This window comes from Lemur catta, chromosome 1, assembly GCF_020740605.2.
Source record: "Lemur catta isolate mLemCat1 chromosome 1, mLemCat1.pri, whole genome shotgun sequence".
In the NCBI taxonomy this organism is placed as follows: domain Eukaryota; kingdom Metazoa; phylum Chordata; class Mammalia; order Primates; family Lemuridae; genus Lemur; species Lemur catta.
In genome coordinates, this window is record NC_059128.1 from 78,788,038 (window position 1) to 78,807,678 (window position 19,641).

General features: G+C 56.3%; 1 protein-coding gene across 1 annotated transcript; it reads right to left on the bottom strand.

Annotated features, from left to right (window-relative positions):
* DUOX2 (dual oxidase 2) lies at positions 1-19,472 on the bottom strand. Its single transcript, XM_045528214.1, is given in 33 exon segments — positions 1-1,459; positions 1,750-1,878; positions 2,124-2,279; positions 2,628-2,786; positions 3,016-3,248; positions 4,362-4,515; positions 4,750-4,877; positions 5,155-5,204; positions 5,906-6,005; positions 6,175-6,405; positions 6,565-6,743; positions 7,247-7,315; positions 7,636-7,705; positions 8,230-8,438; positions 10,118-10,211; positions 10,296-10,521; positions 11,794-11,967; positions 12,248-12,447; positions 12,599-12,712; positions 12,914-13,051; positions 13,413-13,531; positions 13,753-13,928; positions 14,521-14,684; positions 15,575-15,677; positions 15,946-16,036; positions 16,478-16,574; positions 16,694-16,760; positions 17,168-17,334; positions 17,474-17,675; positions 17,845-18,032; positions 18,622-18,786; positions 19,038-19,127; positions 19,403-19,472. Coding segments are annotated over 33 exon segments (4,635 nt in total). The 3' UTR covers positions 1-1,336.
* Between the last annotated feature and the right edge of the window lie 169 nt (positions 19,473-19,641).

Consider the following 19,641-nt stretch of genomic DNA (forward strand, 5'->3'; position numbering starts at 1 on the left):
AGTATTTTTATTCATATTCACCCTGAATTAGAAACACCCCAAATGTCCATCAACGGAAGAAATGATACGCTATGGTATATCCCTACAGTGAATACTACTCAGCAGTAACAAGGAACTACTGCCACACACAGCAGCATGGATGAATCACAAAGGCATTATGGTGAATGAAAAAGGCCAGTCTCAAAAGAGCACATTCAGCGTGACCAAAACAGGACAGATGGACATCACATCAGTGGTTGCTTCTAGGAGTGGGGAAGACTGGCTGGAAGGGGGTACAAGGGAAGTCTCCGGGGTGATGGAAATGTTAAAATGTTCTATATCTCGACCTGGGTGGTGGTAAAACATACACATGATTACTTTAAGATCTGTACACTTTACTGTATATAAATTTTACCTCAATTTAAAATCCTTTACAGGTCAGCATTTTAGGAAAGAGTCAGATGAAGAAGGAAAAGGAAGGATCTTAAAGAGCCAAGTATGGAGGTGATGTCCAGCTTGGCTCCTGTGTAAGGTGACCAGTTGTCCTGGTCTGCCTGGAACTGAGGGGTTTCCTGGGACCGGAGACTTCAGTGCTAAAACTGGGAGAGTGCTGGTCAAATGGGGACAGCTGGTCACCTATCCCCTGAGGAAGTGGGGAACTGAGAGGGAGCTTTGACTGCTTGGCAGAGGGGCTGGACTGCCTTAGTCCCAGAGCCCGGGAACTGCTCCAGTGGGGTCAGACAGGGCCCTGCCAAGGGGTCAGGGCATCACTGACCTCAGGAACATCAGGTCCCTGGTGCCCCCCTCAAGGTTCCTGACCCTCTAGGAGCAGGAAGGGGTAGGAGTAGTGCTGCTCCTCCTTGGAGCTGGAGGGAAAAGGCCCAGAGACTGAGTTGAGACAGTTGGGACATTGAGGTTCTAAGCATCACAGCTTCTGTGCTGAGCTCTGAGGAGATTCTCACTCAGAGGTATCCCCACCCCCTCCTTCCTCAAATGCCTGATCCAAGAAAATAGCAAAGCAATACATGGATTTTGTGGAAGTCAAACAGAGACATGAGAACCTACTGGAGACAAACATTAGTGTATCTCCCCACCCTTACAGTGGTCACAAGCAGGCACTGTCCCCTCCCCACTGTGCTTGCCACAGCTGCCATGGCTTGAGCTGGGGGTGGGGGGTGGCCTTCTCGATCTTCTCAGAGCAGGGACAGATGGGGCAACGAGGGAGGGGCTCTCCAGCCCTCTAGCTAAGGCCCTAGGGGGATTCCCCTAGGTGGACAGGGAAATTGCCAGCAGGGCTGGGAGACTCAGGGCCACAGGGGACAAGGCAGGAGGCTGCAAGTAGCCGAGCAGGGCAGGCTCAGAAGTTCTCGTAGTGGTGTATGAAGTGGGCTTGGTCCTGCTTGTTGATGAGCTGACAGGCCTTCTCTACATTCTTGGTCATTCCTGGAGGGCCGCAGCTGAACACCCCGATCTTGCGTACCTGTCAGGGGATTGGAGTGAGGAGAGCCCTGCCGCCTTGGGATGCCACTCCCTGGGCGAAAGCTGCTTCTGGAGCCTGGCTGGAATGACCAAGGCTTCGAGCCCAGGCCCTGTGAAGGAGGCTTGAGCTGTGGCGGGGGGCGTTGGTGCCCACCTCCAACACTTGACCCCAACCAGGGCCAGCGTGGGGGTGGGGGCTCTCTGCCCAGGAGAGAGATATAGGGTGCTTGAGGGCCAGGATGTCCTGGTGGGGGAAGACGAGCGTCCTGGGGTGGGAGGGGCAGGACTGACCTGTGGGTGGACCTCCTGCAGGGAGTTGAAGAAGGGCTCGAAGGGGGGGCGGCCAAAGTGGGTGACAGAGCGCAGACCCGTGAACAGACTCCGGTTCAGCACCTTCTGGAAGTGCCGCTCGCAGATGTACTGAGGGCACAGGGCAGGTCAGGACCAGGACCACCAGGGGCAGTGCCCAGCCCAAGCCAGCCCGCACGCAGCCCAGGAGACAGAGACTAGAGGGGCTTGGAGCTGGAGGCTGAGTGTCGGGGCCACCAGCTCTGTGCCTCCTGCCAGCTGAGCCTGACTGTCCACCCACCTGCCCTGGCCATCTGGCCTTACCCTGCCAACCCACCTACCTGCCAACCTGCCCTGCCTGGCCAGCCCTGACGTACCAGCATGGTGGTCCTGAGGTCGAACTTCTCGGCCAGCTGGGTGATGTAGATGTGCACAGACACCAGGTCCTGGCAGTCATTCTCCTCCACCTCCCGGATGATGTCAGCCAGCCACTCGAACTGCCGCTGGGTCCGGGTCACCCAGATGAAGTAGATCTGGGGACACACAGCTGGAGCTCGAGACCCAGCTCAGCTCACGTTCCCTACATCCCAGGTGCCTTCACCTGAGAGGCTGGGAAGCCCCAGACCACCCGTAGACACCAAAGCTCTGGCAGGACCCACCAGCCTGATCCCAGGCTTCCAACTGGCAGGTCCCAAAGCAGAGGCTCTTATGGCTACACCTCCAACCTTCCCTCAGAGTTTGGCGTCTCAACCACTGCATACGAATGGCCCCTTCAGACCCAGGCCTGGAGCCAGGAGCTTCCTCTCATCCTCCTCTGCTGTGATGTGGGAACACAGCCAGGCTGCCTGACCCCATTTGAAGAATAGAGGAGGGACACTCACCTTTTTACAGAGCATTTGGCTACCTAAGGATGACTTGAAGACCAGGTCTTTGAGGATAGAGGCAAAGGGGGTGACCCCAATGCCCCCTCCCACCAGCACTGACACCTCAAACTTATGCCACTCCTGGTGGCCCTCTCCAAATGGTCCATCGAGGTACAGCTGCCAAGAGAGGGGGAGATGAGATGAGCCCAACCTTGCCCCAGCTCTGAGGCCAGAAATGGGGGGACAGACAGAGGGAGGATACAGAGCACTCTAGACTCTTCTAAGCACCCCAACCCTTTCCTAGCCTGCCCCTGGGGTGCCTGGAGCTTCCAGTCTCAGGATGGAGGAAGGCAGGGACCCTCTGCCAATGTCAGAGGCCCCAGAGTGGGTTCCCAATGATGGGCACCTTTGGGTACGTGGCACAGCCGTTGCCCTGCGGGTTTGAGTAGATCTCCCTGAGGCGAATGGTCCAGGGCCCCACTGCCCGGATGTGCAGGCTCAGCGTGTCCTCATGGGGTGCAGAGGTCAGCGTGAAGGGATGGTACTCCGTGGTCCCCAGAGCCAGGCAGGCGATCCGCACCCATTGCCCCGACTTGTATTCAAATCCCTGGGGCCGCTGGAACTGCAGGTGGGTCACTCCTGGGGGTCACGGGCAGGGAACCGCACAGATCAGAAGGCCTGCTCCTGGGACCTGAGGACTCTCCACACTCCTGAGGCCCAGGAGTGGTCACATGGTCTGACCAAGTGGGGCTCCTGGGGCTGGGAGTAGGAGGGTCCCTTTCCCTGTTTCCTGGGTAATGCAGGAGCTGGGCTTCTCAGCTCCCCTGTTCCAGCCCCTGTCCTCATCTCTCCTTCCTCTTCCCACCAAAGGTCCAGGCTTAATTCCACTGCCCTGAATCCCAACCACCGGGATGAAAGGGCCTTGGGCACCCCAGGGACCATCTCAGGGCTCACCAAACCGCCACCACTTAAGGGTTACCCTTGTGATGGGTCATACGTGCACACCTCCTGCACTATCACTTATCTCACATTTTTCTCTAAATTGACTTACCCTTTGAATTCAATTTATCTTGACAGAAAGCTTTATCACTAAAGTTGTAGAAAACCAGTTTTCACGTGCTCTAAGTGGAAAGCAACATGTTTTGTCACCAAATTCTAGCTGGATCCTGTTCATTGCCTGGCCACAGCTTGGCCTCAGACCTGCTCTCTATTTGTTGAAAAAGATTAGCAAATGCTGGAGCGTAGAAAGGCATCCTAACACCGCTCTGAGGCCTTGTTCTTAAGTAATCTTGACTGAAATAAAACTGACATGCGATGACTTTTCTTACAATGTGAGTCATGTGATACCTCAAATCATCTTTGCCACCCTCCACGGTGACACCAATCCCCATTTTGGCCACCACTGACTCTCAACCACAGACTGGCAGAGTAGGCTGCTTGCCTGTCCTGAGAGAAGGGATGGGAGAGGGATACACGGCCTCCTGGCCTGCACTTCCCCTGCCCCCAGGCCACACATGTGGGGGTCTTTCTCATCCTCAGCCCCTCCACATGCACTCTCAGCTGTGTCTTCTTAGTGTCTGCAAGTCTCCTAGCAGCCAAGCACAACCCTTCCTGGGTCTGCATTTCCATCGGGAAAGCTCCAGGAGTCCCCGAGGGGGTGTCAAAGGCTGAGGGGGCTCAGGAGGGCTGGTGAGCTATCTCCCCCATCTGAGGGGTCCCCCTCTGGTGCTCCCCACCCGGCCAGGCTAGTACCTGACGGCAGCAGCTCCGCCTTCACCACGCTGATCTCCACCTTCTTCCGGCTCAGGCTCACCAGCTTGTCCCCCCCATAGATGAGTGCGGGGACCAGGAAGTAGATGTGGAAACGCGGCAGCTGGATCAGGGCGTAGCTGCCGTGGATGATGAGCTAGAGACGTGGTCAGTCGGTACCGCTCAGGCCCAGCCAGGCCTCCAGCCTGCACCCCATTAGGCCTGAGCGGGGCGGATTTGGCTGGCATAGGCTCCAGGATCTGGGTGTCAGATCTCAGGGTCTTAGTCTGAGATCTTGGGTCCAACTGTCCCTGCTCCCTCCTTCACCGCCCCCTGCCCCCATCCTGAGTGCCCTGCTCCACAGGCTGGCCCGGCCCAGAGAAGCCCTCACCAGGACGTAGAGCAGGATGTAGAGGTGGTGGGTCAGCCAGAAGCCCCGGAAGCTGCGGCGGCGGAAGTGGTGGGAGGCGAAGACGTACATGATGGCCAGGACCAGGAGCAGCAGCACCCCTGTCATACCTGGGGGCAGGAGGACAGGGCCAGCGAGTAGTCTCAGGACTTCAGCCCAGGCTGAAAATATAACAGAGCATCCCCCTATTCTGTCCACCTTCCTCTCTCATCCCTCTGGGGCCCCCAGAACAGCTTTCCTGGAGGCACTAGAGCTATGGCTTGTCCTGCAGACTAGAAAGGATCCTCATGGCCACTATAGACAACCGTGTATTCATGGGGAGATGGAGAAAAAAGTAGAAGTCCTCAGACAGAACCCCCAGATCCCGCACACAGCCCCACTCCCTACCTGGGACGGTCTGGAAGAACCACACATAGAACTTCCAGGGAAGCTTAGACCTGTGGGGCAAAGACACATTGAGCCTCTGGCTGCGGCAGGAGGGGCTCAGCCTCTGTCTTCCACAGTATGGCACCATTCCTGCCGGCCCTGACTGCTGAGGTTACCGAGCCTCCACCCAGGTGGCCAGAAACCCTTCCCAGGAACACAGCACCCAGCCTCCCACGGTTCCACCCCCTGCACTCTCAGCAATTTTTCCTCCTGTGTTACCCTGAACTTTCTCTCTACAGTTGGCCCTTGCTTCCCCGGGTGCTCAGCTCATTATTCTGTAAGCTCCATGAGGACATGGATTTTTGTTTTGTTCAGTGTTCTGCCCCTAGGATTAGAACAATACCAGGCGCATAGCATAGTAAAGGCTCAATAAGCAGTTGCTGAATGACTGCATGTTTCTTGACATCTCCACTCTCTGGTGTCTGGATGGACACATGGGACGTGCTCTATAAGTGCCCAGTGAACGGATGGAAGGTGGAGACGGCAAGCTGTGTAAAGGAGTCTCTGACTTCATCTCCCAAACACCTTTTCTGGCAAATCACAGCCAGCTTCCTTCCTAAGGGCAAGGAGGTCACCTTTCAGCTTCCCCGCGGGGACTAGCTTTGTGTCTTCAATCGGTGAGGAGCTGAATGTCTGCGGCCATCTATTTCTTTTCTCTTATACCCTTAGGCCCACCCCAGAACTCCCAGGAGAGACCTTCCCCGGAACTGACCCGTCATTCACAAAGACGTTGGGGAACAAGCAGGCCAGCAGGCTGAGCGGGCTGATGGAGAAGATGTAGACATTGACTGCGTGACCGGCACTGTGCAAAACTGCAAGAGACAGACCTTGTTGGAGATGCCAACCAGAGCCCACTCTACCTCCAGCCCAAGGGAAAGAGGAGGCGTGGGGAGGTGAGATGGAAGTGTGAGGAAGTGTAAGAGCCTAAGGAGCTAGACCCAGGGGCTGCAGCAAAGGGGAGGATGCCCAGGAGCCACGTACTGGCCAGGACAACAGCAGCCATGGCGATCCAGCGATGGAAGTCCACGGCGGCGTCGAAGGGTATGTAGCGGTTGAGGAAGGTCTCCCGCAGGAAGGTGATGAGGTTGCGGCACATGGTGAGCAGGATGTAGGAGAACATGAAGGAGACGCTGGCCGCCGTGCCCCGCGACAGTATGATGCCCACATAGGTGGTCTCTGCAATGCCCGTGGGTGGCGAGGCAAAGGCGTAGTCTGGGGCCGGAGTGGGGGTCGATCAGCATGACACAACAGGCTGGGGTGCTGAGCCCATGTCACGTGCCAAGGACGGGAAGAGCAATCAGCGGGCTCTCCACTCCTGCCTGAGGGTTGGGGCCTGCTCCCTGCCCGCTACCCGTGACCTGGAACTCTTACAGTAAGCACGCTCTGCAAACAGGCCGACGCAGATGGCTGAGAACACAGCCACACACACAATGTGCCTCCGGTAGTTCTCCACGAAGCGCTTGAACTGCTGCAGCTTACGGGCCAGGAGGCCTCCCTGCATCTTCTCCTGCAGCGCCTCTGTGTACAGCCGGGAAGGGGGCCCCACAGCCCTGCAGCAAGGGAAGGGCTTCCCTAAATGCCAGCCCCTGAAAGGCAACCTGGTGATCTGGGGGTGGGGTGACGAAGGAAAAATAGCATTTTGGGGGGGCCTCGCATCCCTTCAACCCTTCACCTCCATCTTTACTTGCTCTGCGCACCTCCTCCTCTCTCTTCCACTACTCCACCTCTTCCTGTTGTTCTGTCCTTCCCCCTTCTTGCTCCCTGCACAGACAGGCCTCACTGCTGTGGCCAAAGCAGCAGGAGCCAGGGGACCCCTTGCTACCATCCTGATGTTGCTTCTGAACCAGGTCCCTTGCTTGGAGAATGGGATGCAGAGGTTGGGAGAGGATGAAAATCATTTGATAGTATAGTCCCCTAGTCAGCTGAGGGACAAATAGAATGATGGTTCTTTATAAGATGGTTCCTTATAAGTCAAGGAGGTATGGGCGGGGCCTAGAGACCCTGAGGCTTCTCTCCATGTCTCCTTGGGCCCAGGGACCTGGGAAACACTCACTTTTTGCCAAACCTCTTCTTCAGCGCAGGGGCTTCTGAGGCAGAGAGCCCCAGTACCTCAGGACAGGAGCTGAGAAGAAGAAAATGGGGCCTGTTCTCCCCCTTGTCTTTGCAGCAGGAGAACTGCCAGGTCAGAGCTTGGGGTAGGGGTTGCAACCAGGCAGGGGGCAAGGCAGAATGAATGAATATGATCTGGTCATTTGTTTTGCAGAATGATTCCGGCCTGGAGTGGCAGGGAGAGAGCCAGGCTCAGGAGCAGCATGGGCTGAAATTTGGGGTAGGACTGAGCATGGGCTAAGAGCTCATTTCAGAGGGCAGATATCTTCCCTCATTTCTCTGCAGGGGACCTAGCCAAGGAGACCTCACAATTCCCCATTCCTGCCTGCTCACCGTTCCCCAGGAGTCCGAGTGATGAATGAGACTCGACAGCTGATGTTTTGTTTAAAGATGTCTCCAGCACCTGGAGAGGAGAACAAACGACTACACTGGCGTTCCCACCAGGGCAGTGGGGTGGGGTGGGAGGCTGCCCCCTCCCTGACCTGTGGGAAGGCTGCAGGGCACTTGGCAGTGACTTGGTCATGTCCAGATTTTTGGTTCCAGCCTTATTCCCCACCCTCCCCACGCTAAGCACCCAGAGTACACAGGGCAGACAATGTGGCAACTTTGTGCAATTAGAAAAGGGGAGTCCTCTGGGTAGATTCAACTCTGCAGGTCCTTTGTGTAAAGAAAATAGTGCCTCTTCCTCTGGCCAGATACAACCCAGACCAATGCCCATGGCTCTGAGCAGTGGGTAGGCTGAATTTCAGCCTGCTCCTTAACCTCAGTGGTCATCTTTGTGCAGTACACAACTTGCATAGCTGTGCATGCTGCCCCGATTACACATGCCTGGCTCTGTACTCAGCACCAAGGACTCAGAAAAATAAGACCTGGGTCTCGTCCACCAGGAACTCTCATTTTGAAGACACACCCCTCCCTGACTCCAACCTTCCTTACACACTCACGCACCTCCACGTCCACTTTTGACATGCAGCTGTGTGCTTCGGAGCTCGCTGTCGTGGTCCCGCAGCATGAAGTGGAAGTCCTCCCACGTCAGCTCCTCCTTGTCCTGGAAGCCCGACTCCCGGAACAGGGACTCCACCACCTCAGCCAGCTGGGCCTTGGACAGGCAGTTGTTGGAGATCTCAATGAAGGACCTAGGGGAGGACCAGAGGCAGAGCAGCCTGTCACCCAGTGAGGTCAGGCTCGGGCAGATGCAGGGTGGGGCAGGCCCCAGATTATCTAATGTGGTTACCAGTGACCTGGGAAATGTCACTGAGAAGGTGTTCATTCAGCCTGCAGCTGACACTAAGCTGGGTGGGGTGGCCATAGGCTCAAAAGGCAGAATAGAACTGAAGGTGACCTTGACAAATTAGAGAAAGCAGCCCTCAAACAGGGGGCATCTACAACTGGGACAAATGTCTACTGAGTGCAGGGATACATCCTCGGTGTGCCAGGGCTCTCTCTTGTGGCAGGCTCTCTGCCTACTCTCTTCTGTTGATGCCTGCCAGATCACCCCTCGGGTCCCACTTGCAGTCTGGTGGGGGCACCAGACAGCAGGGCGGTGGGGAGGGGGTATAGCTGCACTGCTGTTGCTTCCTTGTGCCAACACCCTGGGGCATGGGCAGGAGTGTCTCCACGCCCAATCTGATGGCACCCACAGTGGCGGCTATAGTGGCCAAACTCTTTTCTTAGGCTGCGCTTTGGGACAAAAACAAACAGACCATGCAAATCTGTGTGAGGGCAGCAGAAAAAAACCTGGGCTCACATGGCACAGCAAGCATAGCCATCACATTAAAAACATCATCCCACCAAGACTAAACAAGATCCACAGAGATATAGGATGGGAAGGAGGGAGCTCAGCCCTCGGTGGCATGGACCGTCTCCTAGATCCCATACAGCACCCCCAGGGCTGGGCCTGCAATGACACCCCCAGTCAGGTACAGACTGCAATCAGCTTTGCCCATTTAGAAGCCCATGTCCACTTGGGGTATCTGGACTATAAGAGGGATGTGGCAGTTAAGGCGCACACTTAATGCAATGGAAAGGCTTACAGGGACAGATAAGTTAAAAGAATCTGGGCTGTTTTATTCACCCTGTGTATTCATTTGCTCATTTAGTTCATTTTGTCTTATTCAGTTAGCTACGTATTGAATGCCCACTATGTGCCAATCACAGTGTGGAGGAGGTGGATTCAACAGGGAACAAAGAGAGACATGAGCCCTGCCTTATGGCATGAAAGGGGGCTGTCTTCAGGAATGAGAAGTCTGTGATGTTCAAAGCTGGTCTTTATTGGCACACCAAAACCAGTAGTGGCTTAGGAAGCAAGATAATAGAAGGGTTGGAATATAGAGAAACTTTCCATGTTTCTCCTCCTGACTGTCATGGGGATTAATATTGAAAGAGCAACCAAGATCCTCCATCCCTTGTTTCTTTGTGGAAGCACGGTGTTAGGCTACACGCTGTGAGAGTTCATAAAGGTCCAGAGGCATCCAAAAAGGGTTAGTGGACTTTTCTGTCGGTCATATTGGTGTTGGGATTTCTCTGTTTATTTATTATATATACGTATATATATATATATATATATTTTTTTTTTTTTTTTAACTTGGGAGACTTTTCTGGCTGGTGCTGACAGTGCAGATACAGACCTTCCTTGAGGCCGGGGCCTGGGCGGGTAAACTTTTGAAGCTGGTTGATCTAAGGTCTAGGATGCAGTGTCTAGGCCTTCTCTCAACACAGATGGCCACAAAGCCTCCTCACCAACCCTCCTCTGACCTGACCTTTTTCTTGTTTAAAACATCAGGACATCTCAGGATTGGAAGGGCCCACCCCATACCTCATCATGGTGAAGAATTCGTCCTTGGAGAGGAAGCCATTTTCATCCAGGTCATACATGGTAAACATTAGGCGGGACTTATCCTCTGGGGAGCCTGGGAATAGGAAGGGGATGCAGATCACATTCCTGTTGAAAGACCCCTGGCTCCTTGATGGCCCACCACCTTCCAGCCCCCTACCTTTCATGAAGACCACCAGGATGTCCAGGAACTCCCGGAAGGACAGGTAGCCATTGCCATCCTTGTCGGCCAGAGAGAACATGGACTCCACAAACATGTCCTGGGGCTTGAGGCCCAGGGACTCGGCAAACTCGGCCCTGCTCAGCTCACAGGTCAGGGCCTCCCGCACCTTTTGGGACGAGTCCAGGGCCAGGGTTCCTGCATCTGCCTGGTTGATGTCCAGCACCTGTACTTGCGCAGCAGCAGAGGGAGACAAGGAGGTGAGGCCTGGGATAGAACCAGTTCAGTGACCGTTCATACCTCCCCAAAATCCAAATCAGAAAGGTTGAGGCCTGGTGGCTGCTCCTGATCCTTAGATACATTGATGGGGGCCTGTGCTCTCATATAGAGGAGGTGAATGGAATCTCTAGCAGCTGGCCCATTTCTCCCTGGACCCAAAGAACCAAGAGCTTTATGCATAGGAACGGTGCTGGGATGGGGAAAGGGAGAGCGAGGAGAGGGGCAAAGCTGGGAAATGCAAAGTGAGAGAACTTACACTGAGAGAGAAGATGTAGTAGACACAGTGGACAGGCAGGAAGGAGCTAGGGCTATGCTCTCTTGCCAATTCAGATAGGGTTGCCATGAGCCTATGATCTGGTCTCTACCCATTGTGCAAAGAGTTTAAAAGTCACATGGAACTACCATTTGTTAAATGCCTACAATGAGCACTTGGGCTAATCACAGTACATAAAACAGTACTTTTCAAATGTTAGAGTGCATCAGAATCAGGGCTTGCTAGAACACAGATGGGTGGGCCCCACCCCTAGAGTTCCTGATTTAGTCTGTCTGGGGAGGGTCCTAGAATTTATATTTCTAGGCTGGGCATGGTGGCTCACGCCTGTAATCCTAGTACTCTGGGAGGCCAAGGTGGGAGGATCGCATGAGGTCAGGAGTTTGAGACCAGCTTGAGCAAGAGCGAGACCCCATCTCTACTAAAAATAAAAAAATTTGCTGGGTGTCACGGTGTGCGTCTGTAGTCCCAGCTACTTGAGAGGCTGAGGCAGGAGGATTGCTTGAGCCCAGGAGTTTGAGGTTGCCGTGAGCTAGGCTGACGCCACGGCACTCTAGCCCAGGCGACAGAGAGACTCTGTCTCAAAAAAGAAAAAGAATTTATATTTCTAACAAGTTCCCAGGTGAGGCCAATGCTCTGGGTCCAGGAGCCAACCTTTGAGAACCACCCATGTAGACTATCTCACTGAACACCCAGGACAGTGCAGTGGGATGGGTACAATTTTAATCACTGTTTTATAGATGAGGAAATGGAGATACAGAGCAGAGATGATGTGACTTGCCTAAGGTCACACAGCTAAGTAAGTGGCAAAGCCAGGATTCAAACAAGGCTGTGTGTCTCCAGGCCATAGAGTGGAAGCTTAAGTTCACCAACATGGGGTTCTACCCAGCCCAGGTTTCCTCTATTCCCTGGGCTGGGCCCATCTCCAAAAGGCACAGGTTATGGCACCTGAGCAAAAAGGTGTCTGAAGAAGATCTCCAGGATGCGTCCCCGCTGCTGCTTGGTCACAGCCTTCCTGAATAGCTCCTTCTCACCCATCTCAGCCACGTGGAGGCCCGGAGCCCAGCCCTTCAGTTGCTGCACGAAGGTGCCTCGCTCCTCTTCAGAGTTAAACAGCAGCACCTGGGTGGGAGGAAGGCTGCTGTTCGGCCTCGCCTCAAAGGGCCTTGGGTTGAGGGAAGGAGAAAAGAGTTCCCCCCACCTCTGTCCATCCTGGCTGGGGCCAGTGGGTGGCCTGAGGGGTTCAGAGTGAGTCTGGGGGCCTCTGAAAGGAGTTCCTCACCCCAGCAGCAGCCTTCACAGGTAAGCTGTGCAGCTGAGGGCAGGGTGGCTTGCAAGTGCTCACTTGTGAGAGGGGAGGTGCAATAGGGCAGCCCAGGCAGGGGGGCAGGATGAACCGCACCAGGTCATACTCCTTGGGGATCTTGAGCAGCAGCGTGCGGCAGCCTCTGTTGCTGGACAGGATGAGGCTGACCCGCTGCGAGGGCCGCAGCTGGACCATGCGGAGCACAGTGAGACGCCTGTCCAGGACCTGCATCCTGTCTGGGAGCAGCTGGATGGTGACAGGGTAGTTCCTCTCCTTGGGGCCTGGCCACTCCATCGCTGGGGAAGAAAAGACTGGGCACAGTGGTTCAGCAGAAGTCCCCAGACCCTCGCCCTCTGGCCAGTTCCACTCAGACTGAGCAGGCGCCCTGAAGCCTGGCTTTCTCCCAGAGTCCCCATCGTCCCCCTCCTCCCACCAGCCCCATCTCACCTGGCACTCCATCTTTGGCTGCTTCCTTCTTCATACTCTCTTTGCCTTTCTTTTGTAGTTTCTTGCGCTCTTGCCCCCGGAAATGGGCCACCACCCCAGAGAAAAGCAGACTCACTGAAGGGGATCAGAAGGGGCTGGTGGGCAGGAAGCCCCTCACCTGCAGCTTCACTGAGGCCTGGGCTGCCACCCCTTCCCTGCACAAGGCTCCACGTACCTAGCCTCAAACTGCACCGGGGAGCTAGCCCTGCAGGCCAGCAGGTAACACCGGGCAGGGCCAGTCTGTGGGAGACTGAAGAGGGGAGGGGAAGAGCTCACCTAACGGAAGGCAGCAGAGGGCCACGATGGTGATGCCAAAGCCAGGACCACTGCCCTCAAAGAAGTCGAGCACAGTAAGGGGCACACAGCGGGGCAAGCCTTCAGTTGTGAGCTGCTGGGGCTGGGGGCAGGGTGCACCTGCAGGAGAGCGCACAGAAGACCTCAGAGTCTGAAGATCCCACTCCTTGGCCAGGCCTCCTTCCCCTCTGTCCTGTAAAGAACCAAGGTATCCTCCATCCTTCCCAGGCCCACTTCCCTGGAACTTGTTCCCCTCACAAAGTCCCCTTCCATATCCCGTCTCTTAGCATCCCCCGGCTTGACCAGAGGGTGCAGCCTGTGTGCCAGTTCAGTCCCTATTGTGGGAGCCAGCCTAACGTGGGCCTCCCTGCCTGACACAGAAGGTGCCTGGCTCCCTGGACAGCACCGAGTGATTCCCTCCCGACCCTCAGCCTTGGTCCTTCTCTGGCCACTGTCACTTATGTTCTCCCAGGCCACTCACCTTCATGCCAGAAAAAGACATTGGGCTGCAGGGCACTGGGGTCAATGTCGGTGACAGCTACCAGCACATCCTGCAGGGTGGTGTTTCTGATTTCTGCAATCTCCTCCTTGGAGAACAGCCTAAGATGGGGAAAGGTAGGAGGTGCTGGGATGGGAAGGGGATGCAGGCCTCCAGCAATCCTAGGCCCAAGGACCCAGATGAGAAAAGAGACCCAGAGGGGTCAGGAAGAGTAGTGAAGATGGGCAGAGAGTCAAGGGCCCTGGGGTCTGTCTAAGGCCAGGCTGAGGGTCTGGGCCCAGCCTAAGGTGGACTCTGAAGCAGGGGCCCAGGCAGGCCTCACCCATTTCTGGTGTTCTCAAACCAGTAACGGTCACCATCCCGTAGCCGCACAAACTGATCGAGGACAATTGTGCTGAACAGGGGTCCAGGGTCCCCATGGCTCTCCAGGAGCCCCCCAAGGAGCAGCTCTAGCCGAGACAGGTCCTGGTTATACAAGGCGGCTGTGGCCTCCAGCACCTGGGGCACCACAGGAAGTAAGGAGTGACTCTGTGTGTGTGTGTGTGTGTGTGTGTGTGTGTGTGTGTATTTGCATTAGTGAAGGCAGCCACTGCTGCCCCATCCCTCAGTCACAGGACCCCAGCAGCTGTTGCTCCAGTCTGGTCTCTTCTTCCTAGGCAGTGACTTCCTCAGGGAGTGACAAATCTGGTGGAAGGACCAGTGTGTCCCTACCCATGGTGAGACCACTGTCAAGTACCTGAGTACTATATCCTGTGACCATCCCTACCCAGACTGCCTGGCCTCAATGACTAGTGGCTTCAGGGGTACCCAACCCATGGGGTGGGACCCTGCGGGAATAGGACAGTGGCACCCAACCCAGGGGCCACCCTGCAGGAATGGTACAATGTAGGTTAGGAACATACTCTGGAGTCAGATGGCTGAATTTAAATCCTGCCTCTACAATTTACCAACTGTGTCATCAGTAAAATGGGGACAATAATAGTATCTATCTTATAACATTATGCAGATTAAGTCAACATATGTAAAGGATTTGGAGCAGTATTACCGAAGAAAAGCTTTAGCTGCTATTATTATCATTACTATTCCTGACCTGGGGGTCCACATTAGGGTTGAGGTCACTCCAGTTCTTTGGGGTCTCTAGCCCCAATGCCAGCAGGGCCTGGCTGTAGCTGGGCAGCCCCATATCTCGGCCACGTTGGATGCTGCTGGCTATGTAGTCTGTGCGGGAGAACTTGCCAGGACCAGGCCAGTAATCTGAGGAGGAGAGAAGACCAGACTATGGGCTCTGTCCTCCCAGCCCTGTTTGCCCTGCAGCCTTGCATCCAGCTGTTGGCACTGTAGCCCTTCCCTCCCCTGGCCCCCAGCACTCCTCTACATGAGACCTGCACCTATATTGACCTTGTTTTGGTGTGGGGCCAGTGTCATCCTGTGTGATCAGGGGCAGTGTTTTTGATAAGATACTTCTTCTAAGGCTCACGGTTGTTCTAGTCACCAAGCAGTAAATTCCTGTCATGTCTCCCTAACTTCAAGACAGGGCTGGGGCCAGGCGCGGTGGCTCACGCCTGTAATCCTAGCACTCTGGGAGGCCGAGGCAGGAGGATTGCTCAAGGTCAGGAGTTCGAGACCAGCCTGAGCGAGACCCCGTCTCTACTAAAAATAGAAAGAAATTATATGGCCAACTAAAAATATATATAGAAAAAATTAGCCAGGCATGGTGGCGCATGCCTGTAGTCCCAGCTACTCGGGAGGTTAAGCCCAGGAGTTTGAGGTTGCTGTGAGCTAGGCTGACACCACGGCACTCACTCTAGCCCGGGCAACACAGCGAGACTCTGTCTCAAAAAAAAAAGACAGGGCTGGACAAGAACCTTTAGAGACCTAACAAAGCACCAAAGAGATTGTGGTGCCATCCCCTGCCCCCAAACACACACCATACTCAGACATAGTTAATTTAAAATAAAAGTAGCACAAAACTGTAAATTAAGCAAAAAGAAAAAAAAATCGTTTTCTTCTAATGGCCACTTTAAGTCTGTGTGTGTATCTGTGTTCCTGTGTCTCGAGTACCCCAGGTCTGCCTGTTGATTAACCTGGAAGGAGTCCTGGGTTCCCTGGGCTCTGGCCCCCAGGACTTCTGGCTCTGAACTCACCCCTCAGATCTTCAACCACTATCCTGTCTTCCAGCTCTGAAATCTGGGAGGCCATTCCCAGCAGCAGCTGATTCACCTCCTGGGTGCTGTTCAGATTGGGGTTCTAGAAGTAAACAATACACTCAATATAGGTTCTAGGGCCCCCACCCAGAGCTCAGTCCCTTTCAGCCTGGACCACTGCAGAACCTCAGGACAAAGGGCCCTTGGCCAGGGCCAGACTCTCTTGAGCTATTGTCCCCAGATAATTTTCTCAATGCTTCATCTCCCACCAACCTAGAGCAGGAAAACCCCCAAACCAGAATGGTTGCTTTTCCCAGTCTGTGAAGAGCCTGACCTTGCCTATCATCCCCTGACGCTGACCCCAGTCTGACCTCCCGAATCCAGTAGCTGTTGCAGACCCTGAGAGCTGGGGAGCTGCCAAAACTCCTGTTCAGGACCTTCCGGAAATGACAGCTGGCATTTCTGAAATGAGGAATCAGGGATGTGGGTAAGGGAATTCAGGGAAGAAGCTAAGACAAGGTTGAGTAAAGGACTCAGTGGGGGATGACTAGGATTAAGGGTAGCCCGTGAACTTCTCGGACATAGCACAGATTTGGCTCTGTGCTTCTTGAAGATAGAGTGAGCTCTTAGTCTACATAGGGTGGGGAGGGAAGGAGGGAGAAGGATGACCCAACTGCTGGACAAATGCTACATTCAGCAACCAAAGTTCAGCTATTAGGAAAGAGGGAGAGATTTCCCTACTAAGACCAAACCTCTTACCCCAGGGTCACAGTTTCAAGCAAATTCTGCTTCCCTTCCCCAGTGAAACTGTGGAGGTGTGTAAAAGGCCCAGGCCCCCAATGGGGCTCACTCTGCACTTCTGCCAGTGTGCTGTGCCCCTCCCACCACCAGCCCCTCCCGCACCTCATGTAGACGCCAGGGGGCACCATGGTGGAGAGGAACTGCTCAGAGGCCACCACGAACTCCGGGGAGATGCTGGGGTCCAGAAATGGCCGGTATCCTGGGGGAAGGGGAGAAGACAGGACAGAATTTACCCTTTAAACCACCCAGCCTACTCCCCACTGCGTCCCCCAAAAACCCTCCCGCAAGCCCTCCGGTCCTCCCTGCCCATCCCCGCACCTGCGTACGCCGGGGGCGTTGTCGTTTTCGGCAGGAAGCTGGGCAGCCACTCATACAAAGCGATGTTCTGAGGGTGAGAGACAGGGGATGCGGAGGCGCACGTTGGAGCCGGCGGGGCCTCCACGGATCTGAGCCAGAGGAAGACGCAGGTGCAGAGAGGAGGACCAGGCGAGGGCGGGGGGCGGGCCACCCGAGAAGCACCTTAAACAGGTGCGGGGAGGCCTGTCCCCACTAGGAACCAGGGGATTTCGGGGGGCGGGGAGGGAAGCTAAATATTAATAACAAGCAGAATCTCCCGTGGGAATAGCGCTTGCCTCCTTACCCTTTACAGGGGCTTTTCCTAGACCTTAGCTCTCTGGGGAGGAGTTTCTGGGTGGAGGTTGTCCGAGGAGGGAGCTCTGCGGGGGAGCCGAGTCTCCTGTGGACCTGCAGGTGTGTGTGTTGGGGGGTCGTGGGTGCGGGGGGCCGGCTGACCTGGTAGGTGGCGATGACCCTCTTGCGCGCGTGCTGGAACAGCTCCTCGTCCCCCCAGTCAGGGTGCTCGCGGGCCAGCCTCTGAGCGCACAGGTTGTGGTAGCGGAACCAGAGCAGGCCCAGCGCCTGCAGGAAGGGCTCCCGGTTCCCCCTCTCGGCCCCGAAGGCTGCACCGGCGTGGGGACACAGGGTAGGAGAGGAGCGGCGGCGTGACCAAGGGAAGCCTAATGTCGCAGAGCCCCAGCCACCAAAGTCGTAGAGCCCCAGCCAGGCCCTCGCGCCCCCTTCCTGTCCCCGCGGCCTCACCGTACAGCCCCTGGGGCCCGCGCTGCCCGGTGGCGGGGTCAGGCGCGGCCCACATGAGCAGGGGGTTCTGCGAGTGTCGAGGGAAGGCGGGGTCGGGCCCCGACGCCAGCTGTCCCCCGGAGAAGCTCCGCAGCGCGTCGCTCCAGGAGTGTGAGGAGCCATAGATGGAGCTGCCGTCCAGCCAGCCCGTCACCTCGTTGGTCTGTGGGGACACGCGGCGGGTGAGCCGGGGGTGGGGGGAGCGGAGGCAGGTAAGTGAAGGCCGGGGCCAGGCGGGTGTCTGCGGGTGGGGGGTGGGCGCTGCCAGGCGGGGAGCCCAGGGCCGCACCCGCCTCGGGCCCCGCCCCTTCCCGCCGCCTGCCCCGCCTCACCGGGCCCCGCGGGTTGCTGGGGCTGCGTCCGGTCTCGGGGTGCCAGCGGCTCCTCTGGAAGGGCAGCACCACGTCCCCGCGCTGGTCGGGGTCGAACACAGGGTCTCCGGGCGGGATGCGGATGTTGAGGAACTCGGCAGGGCAGCCGGGCGTTTCCACGCTCACCAGGTCCGAGAGCACGTGGTAGCCTGCGGGCGTGGGGCGCAAAAACGGTGAGCAAACTGTCCGCATCGCGCCCTCCTCGCAGTCGGGGTAGCCTCCAAGTGTTCTCAGGAACCAAAAGATAGATTTCATTGCAAGCTCAGCCACCAGCTCTGCGGCTTAGCCTCAGTAAGCCTCAATTTTCTAACCTGCAAAGTGAGAATGTAGTACCTTTCCCATCCAATTCAAAATGTTGGTGTGAGAATAAAAATAATATAATTAATGTAAGGGCTCCCCAAGCCAGTGCTCCTCCCTCTGCATGGTGGTTATAATCATAGGGTGAGAGCTGGCTGGGGGCAGTGTCCAAGAGCTATAATAGAAATCCAGTGGTACTCCTGGGTTTGGAGTGAGGTGTAAGAGGTGTAAGAGAAGGATTAGGGGAGCAAATATCCCTGTATAGACACCCCAAATCCCTCCGAGATGAAAGCAGGCTTGAAGAGCTGCTTAGAGGGGAGGAAGTGGTCGAGAGTCTCGGAAAGGTCTCCTGTGGACTTGCAGGGGGGCCTCAGGGTCCCTCTCTCCAGGAGCGGAGCCTAGTGCCAGGTCAACCCCACTCGTCTCCCCTTTGGCCCTCACCAAAGAAGACCCCCAGCACAGTGCGGTTGCGGAGCGATGCCAGCCCGGCTGCACCCTGCGTGGCGGCGTTGCTGAGACGGCGCGGGTTGGGGAGCAGCGGCTCCTCCAGGGCCTCGTACACTCCGTCGGCATAGTTGGCTGGAACAAGGCGCTGCAGCCGGCAGCCTGCAGGAGGCAGGAAGCCGGGCTCTGTTGGAACACTACATCCCCAAGAAGTCCCCAAACCTCACCTTGCTCCTCCCTCAAACCTCCCACCTGTCTCTCCACCCCCGACAGAACCCTTTCTCCAGAGGGTCTCTTGGCCCCAGGAGTGTGTAAGATTTTGCTGCTTAGGCGGCGGGCCTACTGACTTTGGTTCTCAGCCCCAGCTCCCTTCGCGAGCCGCCGCCTCCTCCCGCCCGGGCCCCAGGACGCACCAGCAGCGCCACGCTCGTGGTGCCTCAGATTGTTGAACCAGCCGTCATAGCGCTGCACTTCCCAGGGCAGTGAGAGTGCGTCCTGCCCACCTGTGGGCACAGAGAGCCACCCCAATCAGCACTAGCCTCCCACTGACCCCTCCCGCACGGGACGGCCACGGCAGGCCCTTCGCCAGCTCGCCCCATCGGACCCAAGGGGTGATACCTGCGCCAAGTGGAGGCGGCGCAGGGAAGTTTCCCATCCCGCTGAACTGCGCGGTGATCTGACAGGATCTTCCAACCTCTGGAAGCCGCTTGCCTACACCTCTCCCTTCCCCCACTCCCCGGAATATTGGGTGACACCCGCAGCTGGGGGAACCGGATACCTGCTGGATCCAGGGATCCAGTCAGCAGAGCTCCCAGGAGCACCAGTGCCTCTGGTCTTGCGCAGAGCATGCCGACCCTGCAGCCTGGGCAGCGGTAGGTGGCATGTGAGGGACGCAGAACGTAAGTCCCCTTCCCTATATGCATCCTTACAGCAGGCACTAGAGGAAGAACGCCAACTATTTCCACTTCTGGAGCGGAGCTGTTAGAAGCATCACCGAGGATCCGCATCGCACGCCAT